Source organism: Amphiprion ocellaris, chromosome 10, assembly GCF_022539595.1.
Source record: "Amphiprion ocellaris isolate individual 3 ecotype Okinawa chromosome 10, ASM2253959v1, whole genome shotgun sequence".
NCBI lineage: Eukaryota > Metazoa > Chordata > Actinopteri > Pomacentridae > Amphiprion > Amphiprion ocellaris.
The window spans coordinates 10076987-10086980 of record NC_072775.1 but is presented as its reverse complement, the minus strand read 5'-3'; the positions used below and the strand labels follow the sequence as shown (position 1 = coordinate 10086980).

General features: G+C 38.5%; 1 protein-coding gene across 3 annotated transcripts; it reads left to right on the top strand.

Moving 5' to 3' along the window:
* Positions 1–1088: 1088 nt before the first annotated feature.
* Positions 1089–9107, top strand: LOC111587699 (protein shisa-like-2A). Of its 3 annotated transcripts, XR_004846335.2 has the most exons (4): positions 1089–1460; positions 1937–2073; positions 3528–3826; positions 4396–9107. XR_004846335.2 is itself a non-coding variant. In XM_035942438.2 (3 exons), exons 1-3 carry the CDS (start codon positions 1279–1281, stop codon positions 3704–3706), a joined length of 495 nt encoding a protein of 164 aa, XP_035798331.1. In that variant the 5' UTR covers positions 1089–1278; the 3' UTR covers positions 3707–9107. The 3 variants fall into 3 exon arrangements, 2 of the variants coding, with proteins under 2 accessions (XP_035798331.1, XP_023153547.1); XM_035942438.2 differs by having other exon boundaries at positions 3531–9107; XM_023297779.3 differs by having other exon boundaries at positions 3528–9107.
* Positions 9108–9994: the final 887 nt, after the last annotated feature.

Below are 9994 nucleotides of genomic sequence, written 5' to 3'. Positions count from 1 at the left end.
CCTTTGTGTGGCTTTCACACCTCTGGAACACCACGAAGAAAAAAAAAGTCAGAGGTGTAGCCTACTGTGGCTCTATAGCGGCTTGTGCTCCCTATAGACTGTATACCTGAGGTGTCCACCAACTGCAATAATGATAGTGACTGTACATAGCACCTTTTGAAGTTAGAATGTGCTTTACAATAAAAAAAAATCTAATTCAAGCAAATACATATGATCCTAAACATATAGTATCAACAGGATACAATAGTCAATTCAAATCAATGTTTATCAAAAAAAGATTAGGATTTTTGTTATGAAAGTAACCCAACAAGTATAAATATTGGGGTTAAGGTCCTATAGTATTATTTATGGTGTGATTTTACTGGAATAATTTACATATTCAGGGTTGAAACCCTACAAACATTACATAAAACACTAGTTTACCTGAATATAGGACATTACGAAGCTGGGACCTTACACTATTGACACTACTGGATGGACTACAGTCAGTCTGATGCAGATATTTGTGACCTTTGTGAACTTTATCTCAACACTATCTGGGCAACATTTTAAATACTTTGCATTTGCATTCTAGAATCAAATACGAAACATTATTATAATACAGAAACCAATGCAATATTATGGCTAAGACCCCACAGCATTATTATTTATGGGGGTTAACTTGACCATTTTAAAGCTAAAGTTTAGCTCCTAGTAAAAATAAAATAAATAAAAATAAAAAACAACAAATCCAAGGACTCCTGGATCCACAGTGAGCAAGTTTCATTTATTATTCATTTATATTTTAATGGCCACTGTGATGGATGAGACATCGGGACATTAATGCAACTGAATTTAAGTCAGTGCACTTGTAAAATATTTTCAAACACTATCAAAACGATGGAGGTTTGACGTCACAAATTTTAGAGACACTGCTGAGTGGACTTCCACTGTGCGTAAAAACGCAGATTAAGAGCAAGACGGTGACTGTGTGTGTGTGTCTTTGCCATTGTGTGTGTTTGAGAGATAGATAGATAGATAGATAGAGAGAGAGAGAGAGAGAGAGAGAGAGAGAGAGAGAGAGAGAGAGAGAGAGAGAGAGAGAGAGAGAGAGAGATCTGCACTTTTCTTCTCATTTAAAGTTTTCCACCTCCGTCTCTGTCATTCACCGGAAACCGCGCAGCTGCTACAGAAACGCGCCCCGCCGCTGATCTTACAGCGAAGCTCCCACTCATCCACTCACGCAGGGATCTTCTCCTCCACTGTTTTTTTTATGATTGTTCTTCTCTCTGCTGCACCATGAGCGCTGAATGCAGCAGCTACTACAGCGCAGACGGGCTGTTTGTGGACGCCTTCTCCTGCCCCAAACCTGGAAATGCTGCTGCTGCGGTCTACTGCTGTGGATTTAATGATGTCAAGTACTGCTGTGATGATCCCAACAGTTTTTTCCCGTATGAGTACGGATACATGTGGTGGCTGAGGTAAGTCCACTTGATTCCTTTTTTTTATTTCTCTCGAGGTTCTTCTGTGTTCGTGTTATACTCGTTGGAAGTATTAGAAGAGTCAGTTGTGCAGCCAGGCTCTTATTATCAGTAGATGAATTAATTCCTGTGTACCTCAAAGTTTCATTATCATTTTTTCTTCGCTGCTATTAGTAATTTAACTGACTTGTAGATATTATTACCTGATAGCTGGAGCACATACAGAATCTTTGAGTGAGCTGATGACTTCTGCTGCAGGTTTGTATCCACCCCCTCACTAGACAGCAAGTACATCTGCAGCACATTTGATCTAATTCATTTGTGGATTTAAAGAAAAAAATCAATTGTTTGCAAATGCTCTTCATGTTTTTTTCATGCAGTGTGCCCCCTCATGCTCTTCACTCCACCATAACTCTGCATATTGATCTTTCCCTGTTCAATATTTCCATCTTCTCATCACCCTCTCCTCTCCTCAGTATCGGTGCTCTGGTTGGTCTGTCCATAGCAGCAGTCGTCCTCCTCGCCTTCCTCATCACTGTATGTGTCCTATGCTACCTCTTTATCGCCACCAAACCCAGTCGTCTTGACAATGGCCTACCCCTAAGAGCTCCAGGTTAGTGTTTGTGTTTCTCTCAGTCAAGCTCTCACTGGCCGGAACCCATTTATTGAATCTTTTGCCCAAACCATTAACAATCTTCACAAAGTTGGACACAGTTTACAGATCTCACTGACTCATATTCTCACTCATGAAGACACAGTTTGCACTTGTGATGCATGTTTGTAACCATAGGTGACATATGTTTAACTCAATTAAAGCACAGGTGTCATATGTTACACACAGTTGTTCAAAATTGATTGCACTTGTTGCTAATGATGTAATGAAACCAATATAAGCTGGTTCAGAGGGGTTTAGTCCATGTTGTTGAATGCTGACAATAGATACAACCAATCTAAGCAGTCTTGGGTCTGTATAACACCCACAACATCTTCTTACATTTCTTCAGGATGTCTTGTTTGGGTGTTTGCAGCAGGATCCTGAACAGGCGTCCTGTCGATGGTGTTGTTTGGGATGAAATGAGCTTTCATGGTCCTCTCCAATAAGGGAGTGGTTTAACATCAACTAGAAATTCACACATGTTTGCCTTCCACCATAATCCTCCTTCCTTTACCCAATCGAAGAGCATTTTTTTCTGCGTATGACAGACAGCCCCATACCAGGGGAAATCTCCAACAGGCTATGAAACTGGCCTATGATGACATGATGTGTGTAGTCTTGCCAAGGCTGGATGTGGCCTTTTCCTTTGTTGCCTGGCTGTGGAGAATATTGGCTGCAATGTAGATGAAGTCCACTCGAACCAGAACAAAGACTTGATGCTGAGGCAGAATGAGTCACTTGAATTTGATTTTTCAGCTCCATTTACAGTGACTGTAATGCACTTTTGCTACAGATTTTGTAGTGTTTGTTTAGTTTATTGTTACTGTAAGTGCTGAGTGCACCTTGCTGTAAATATTTTTTGAGAGAACTCATAATGCAGTGACTAAATTACATATTTATTTATCCCCTAAACACTGTATTTTTCATTTTTTGATGTATCGTATAATGAATACTCTGGGGTGTTTTAATTTTGACTGGCTTTGAGTATAAGCTGAAAACATTGACTTTTTGAGCACAGATAACGGTGTTTTAAGGTGATTGTTTGATTTTGCATGAAGGCTCAGAGGTTTTCTGAATGTACTATGAAAACGGAGTTCTGTGTTTACAGTTTTGACAAAAGGGTGAAAGCTTTCAAGCAGTTGTGAAAAGCTGTATACGCACTTTAATAACAGGAATTACTTTAGTTGTGTGCCATTTCTAAACCCTTGTTTGATTGATTCTAAGAAAATTACGTAATTGAGGTTTTTTTGCATGTACAAAACACACGTAAAGAATAAAAGGCTCCCTTGCACTCATTCAAAAGCTTTTCACAATTGAAAGCTTTCATAAAGAGCAAATAATGAGAATAATGGTAGTTTGACTGATGACTTTTGAAAATGTCACCATTTTGTACTATTATCTGTTCTTTTCAGCAGGCGATCCCAATGAGGGACCCAGTCATGTGAGAGTGACCTCTGGTCCGCAAGGATTCAGAAAACACTTAATGAGCAGGAAGCTGGACTGTGCCAATCAGCCGCCGGAACCTGATCGCCTTTTCCAGAAATGTTTCACAGCTACAGTCACTGGTGTAAAAGTGGAAAGTCCCTCATAAGCCACTGAAAAAAACACCCTGTTTACAAACAGAACCAGCAGTGCACAAGTCAAACAGACAAGTGAATGTGGAGGCAACCTGAGCTTGAAGTGGACCAACACAAGTAGAAGGAGAACAACGGTAACTGACAAATTGTGCAATAGAGTAATGGCAATTGAGTGGAATGATCAATGACGGAAAAAAAACCACTGCTGCAGACCAGTCTGATAAAGCATACTGGCCTTGATGAGCTTGAATGATGAGTGGCCTCCACATGAGTGGAAATGAGTCATTCTCCATCTTCTTGGAGGTCATTACATACAACTGGCAAACTTAAAGCCAAAGCAACACTGTTGAGTCTTTAAGGAAAACTCTAGAGCAGGCCAACTGAAGGACCAGTTTACATTAAGGATGTACAACTTCATGTGGATTCAGGTTTGATGCTGAAGATGTAGCAAATGGCAAGCAAAATATATGGCAACACAACTGCAGCATCTGTGCAGCTCGTATGTAAAGTCAGGATTGAACATTGTGCAGCTGAGCGCTGTTGATTTATAGCTATCTGCTACATTTCACTCAGGGACTGATGGATTTGTGAGGAGAACCTGCAATGTGATAAGACTGTCCGAAAAATGGACAAAACAAACTACCAAAACATCACCATCAGTTGTTTGTTAAAATGCTTATGTAAATTATTTTTTATTTTTCAGTGACAAGCAACCTCGTGTAAATGTCCATGTGGTGACCGGAGGCTGGGGTGGATGGTTGGGTACGTCTAACTTTCACACAGGAGCCTATGATTTTCATTTTGTCTGTTACCAACAGTCAGTTGTTTTCTTTAAAGCATGAAGAACCACGGTGTTTTCAAAATCTGGAGGGCATATAAGTGCAGACCATTTACCATGTGAGATCGCTCCACAGAAATTTTTTTTTACCTTTTCAACCTTGAGTCATTCCTGACCAGGCAGTTTCGCAATCATTTACACCTGAGGTCATGAGAGTCTTGGGTCAGTAATGGTACATTAGCCATGTGAGTTGGTGGTGACGCAATATATCTAGGACTCAGTCAGAAATGAAGAAGCCTCCTGGATGAGAGATGAAACATCTTCAAGAATCAAAAAGAGAAGTCCAGTTGCTATTTGTCGAAGCTCTACTGAAGACCTGGACGACTGAGAATTTGCACTGAAACCAGAGACAGTATCACTGAAAGCTACTAGTCAGCTGATAGCCTGGTGAACACACAACACTGTCTCCAAAAAATGACATTCCTATACAACTAAACTGCACTAAACTAGATGGGAAATGAAATTTTGTTTAGAAATAAACATAATTTGTGACCTGTGATGTGGTGGGAAAGGTTGCTTGTTTAAAAAAGTCCATATTACTAGTCAACAGGGGTTGTTGGTGGCATAAACCAGCAATCACACTTTCACCCAGAGGAGCAGGATTTGTATCCTGTGATGGCCAAGAGAGCATCAATCTCACAATTAAGTTTTATTTTCTGTCATAGTTCACTTTCTGTTTTCACTTGCTTTCTGGTTAGGTTTAGGTACAAAAACTACAAGGTTATGTTTGGGAAAATATCACACTTTGTTAGATACTTTTACATGTTAGAAGCTTGGTTAAGATTTGGCGCCAAAATGACATGGGTGGGGTTTGGAAACATGTCATGGTTAATGTTAAAATAGGACCCTTTTACTCCATGTTTGAAGATTCTCCTCCATTTCCTGGGGTGACTAGTACGTGATTGGTTGGCTAAAACAGAGTGACAGTGAGGCAGTAAAATGAAAGGCATAAATGTGTTGATTAGAAACATATTTGTGATAGGCTATGAGCAATATGCTCCCTTTATAATAATTTATTGAAAATGCCCTTAAGATGCATAGGAAAGTTATTTTGTTGAGAAGAATAAGACAGCAATTGTGGAGCATGAATGAAACTCTGCCTCAGATAACGCCATGATTCAATAGTTTTACAAAGAAGAGTTACACTCAGAGGGATTTAAGTGGCACATAAAAGTACCATAACCTTCTTCTACCATTCATTTGACTGGATCAAGTCTTGTGATGAACGGGGAATCACCGGGAAAGTGCTCAAATTAAAAAGATGAACCTGGTTCAATGAAATTCAATTCAATTCCCTGAATGTCAGAAATAGACACCATGAGATAGTAACTAATTCTTCTAATCGATAAACAATGAGAAGTTTGCCTTTTAGCATCTGCTTTATGTTGGGAAAGGGTGTATTTTAACCCAAACCATGAACTTTTCCTGAACATATCCAAGTAGTTTTAGTAGTTAAAACAAAATGAAAAACAACAAGTACAAATAAAACCCAAGTGTCAAAATGAATCTGAGTGTAAAAATAATGGTATGACACAGGATACAAACCTCTGTCTCCTGGGTGAAAGTATGATACCACCCCTCCGACCTACCTATCCAATATATCTATGTTGCTTTTTTAAACTGGGAAAACTTTATTGACATGGGTGGAGCCACCACTAAAGGACACCTTGTGTATTTAAGATAAACAGTTGAAGGAAACAGTAGTTTTTGAGGCACTGGGAAGGAGAATGGGTTGAAAGAATCATTTACTCACTGGATGTAGAATGTAGTTACATGGCCGCCATTTCTGCCATCCCCTTCTGCTATCTGGGTGTCACTGTCACACAGCCTACACACTAAAAAGGGCTAGCGTTGATGAAGTTTTGCTAGTGCGGTAAGCGGTCTTGCGCTGTTCTTTCAAGTGAATTATACATTTTAATGGGTGTTCACCTTCTTGTGTGCAAAAACAAAACAAATTCTATTTTGCAGGGGCACCAGTGCTGCACCCTGGGCTTAGCACCCAGCATTTCTTTTAACCACGATCGTTCCATAACCTCAGCTGTGTGCTGCCTGTTGTATCAATGACAATGGACGTTACTGTGCCTAAGCCTAACTACACAGAGGTGAAAAATATGTGTGATGAAAGATGTAAGATTTTCAGGACAAACACAAAGCTTTCTGTCCACTGTGCCATTCAGCTTTAACTCAAAGATTCCACAATAACCAACAAGTGATCTATTCTATTTGTAGGAAACATACAATAAGAAGGAAGTTATAGACTAAACTTCTTTTGCCAAATACGGTATGACATATACAGCATATATGTAGTATACAGTTTGTTTTAATCAGGACTAACTCCTTTCAAAATAGATAGCATAGTAAACTGCAGCATGTGCTTCTCTGACCTTCTAACTTTTGACTGAGGAGTTCTTGCTTTACAGTGTAAGTGTATATAAGAAGGCATTTATGAGAAAAAGCTGCATTTCTGTGGACCCACTAACACACTGTGCTCTGTTTATACCGGATGGTCAACTTCAAGTGCCCTTCTTTTCTTTAAACTCTGAATTGTAGCATAAATATTTCTAAATTCATGAAAAATGTCTCATATGTTTGATTACATTTTGTTTTTGTACTCGGAAGAAAAGTGACTAATTTTTAATTTGTTCACCAGGTTTGCTCCTTTGTTAACAGTCTGTTATTTTGTCAGTTAGAATACGCTGCAAAACGAACTTTTCAAACAACAGAACAACAGAAAGGGCCTCATTTAACAGTGTGTTTCTGTACAAATGTGTGTACTTATTACCTTATGACCTCCTGCAATCAATGGCCTGCTGACTGGTCAAAGGTTCGGAGGCAGAAAATTTCTTTTGTAGCCCACTGATGCATTTGTTCCTCACCTCCGTTTGTTATGTGCATGAAGCAAGTCACAGAGACTATGTTTCTGCTAAAATGCAAACATGAGCTCCATGTGCAGTTCAAAGAATGAAAGAGGAAGACAGGAGGGATGGTTCAGTTTATTTTCATATAATGTCTGTACGTTTGATCGCTTTTCAAATGCATTCCATGAATGTACACACTGATTTATTCACACCGTCCTTGAAAGAGCATCAATAAAATCAGAATCAAAGCACACAGCCTGATTATTATGCTGTTTTGCCGCCATTTCAGTGATCAACAGTACAGATGTCATGTTGTGTGAAAGCAACAGACAAGTTTCAGCTGATATCATGTATATAGCAAGATTTTATCGCTCATCCACTCCGATATACACAAACCTATGCCGTCTACAAATGAATTCAACACAGACAATGATAATGCCAGTTAAATTTTAAACTGCACTGACATTATTTATCTCCTTCTGTGTATTTTTTGATGGTTTCTTGAAAGGTTTCTCTGCACAAACCTATTTTTCAAAGACAGATAGACCAACAGCTCCCCTGCCAAGCTGATGCTTTGTGTGAAACACTTCCAGCTGAGCAGCCCTGAACATGACACCTTCCTTTGGCTGTCTTTCTGTTTTTAAAGCCCGCTGAAGCGTTTAAGAGAAAAAAGATTAGAAGGGTCACTGAGACTTCAAATTAGATGCTTTCCTGGCTTTGGGTTCCTAATCTTTCCTCTGCAGAGAGGCAGAGTCTTGGAGATGACAGTGACAAGATGCTCTCTCTGATCATTGCAGTTACCTTATTTTCTTGGGTCTAAGATAAAGCATTTAATATAGATCCAGCAGCTCTCAATGACAAATTTTAGCACATTTTAGGATCATAAGTATCAGATTTTGTTCAGCTCCAACAAGAAGCCAAATGAGGAAGGCTATTATGGGTTAATATGCAATCTTCCTTTTCAGACTAACTGCACAATAATCTGCACATGAGGTGAGAAATGTGTTGTAATAGAGAACAACTTGACTTGGCAAACCTCCATTCACATCTACTTGCTTCAGACCAACCAGAGTGTTATTAAGTTATAGAAATATATTATAGGGAGGTGATGAGAATTAACTGTTAAATGGAAATGGAGCAGTGTAAAATGAGCTCCGTATGTTTTTGTCTGCATTAAGCTTTTTACAGATGTTTGCCATAATAGCAGGAGTTTGAACAGACCAGTGGGACATGTCTGGTACTGGTTTGTACCATTCAAGAGTAAATGGCCTTAAAACTGACATATATAAGTAATAGTTTCTGTATTTGTACCTTGTTTTAGTTATTTGCATCTAAACGCTGCTCATATGTCAAATTGGTGAAGATATTTTCTAAAACCGGCCTTGGTGAATTTTTACAAGAACTCTTTTTACAAGAAATGGATTGAATCTAATAGGCTGACACAAAAAGTGCTAATGCATTATACGCACATTATGAACCACTAATATCAAAGGCTTTAATGCCATCTCATTAAGTGAATAGAAAACTGGGAGCTAAGGGACTGTGCACAAATTATTACCATGAAGAGACATCAAACATCCTGTTGGTGGAGATGTTAAAAATATCAGTAAGTATATGCAAATGACGGTTCTAGAGTTCACTTAACAATATGCAGAGGCAACAGTAAAAAAAAAAAAAAAAAAAAAAAAAAAAAAGGGTCTTCTTTCACTTTCATTTGCATCATAACAAGAAGTGTCACAGCCACACAAAGAGAACTATTTGCTAATGGTCACCAAGTTGTGGTAAAAAAATACAGATTTAAGGTTTCAGACATTCTCCTCCATTATTCCCATATGTTTAATTGTGTTCCCTGTAGTCACTTAGTTGCTTAAAACACGGTGTAAAATTTGTTTATTAGCCATTTTGACACTACACTGTGTCCCAACTTAAGTGTACACATATCTATGTTTTGTTGTTTTTTGGTTTGTTTAGCCCCTTAAGCTCTAGGAATTTTTCCCATAATGTAAAATCTCAGGTGGATTATTTGGTCAGTTACAGCTAAAAAACCTTAAAGTCAAAATGAACAACCTTGTGCTTTATAGATGAAAGACACCTGGGATACTTTTGAAACACATAAAATCTCTTGATCCTTATTTCAAGGGTGGAGTAAGATTTTAAAAACATCTGCAAAAATATAGTCATTTTCATTCTTGTCTAATTAAAACTGTGAATTAGGCAGGAATTAACGCCCTCATAACAAACAATTTAGATACTTGATGAAAATTTTCTGCATCAGAGAGGAAGCACAACAAACGTTACATCCGTTCACAGTCATTGTATCACCTGAATGCCTCTTCAGTTAATGTACTGCACTTGGCAAGCTCTGAAAAATGGTGCTGGTAGGGCTGTTTTTCACAGATACACCCATGGTTCCAGTTCAAGCACTTCCATGTTGGAAGGAGGTAATTATAGGAGTTGTATTAATTCATTTTGATTTGTTAACATCTGAGAGCTTGAGCTCAATTAAGGGTCAAGAAGAGACCAGAGAGAGCATCAAATTGAGAGCATAGCACTTTTGTGCTGAGTATTGTATTTGTATTTTGTATTTTTTGTATTTGTATTATGTA

Coding starts and splice junctions, on each gene's coding strand:
- LOC111587699 (XM_023297779.3), top strand. CDS start 1,279: ATGAGCGCTGAATGCAGCAGCTACTACAGCGCAGACGGGCTGTTTGTG. Junction 1,461..1,936: donor GGATACATGTGGTGGCTGAG/GTAAGTCCACTT, acceptor TCCTCTCCTCAG/TATCGGTGCTCTGGTTGGTC. Junction 2,074..3,527: donor CCTACCCCTAAGAGCTCCAG/GTTAGTGTTTGT, acceptor TGTTCTTTTCAG/CAGGCGATCCCAATGAGGGA.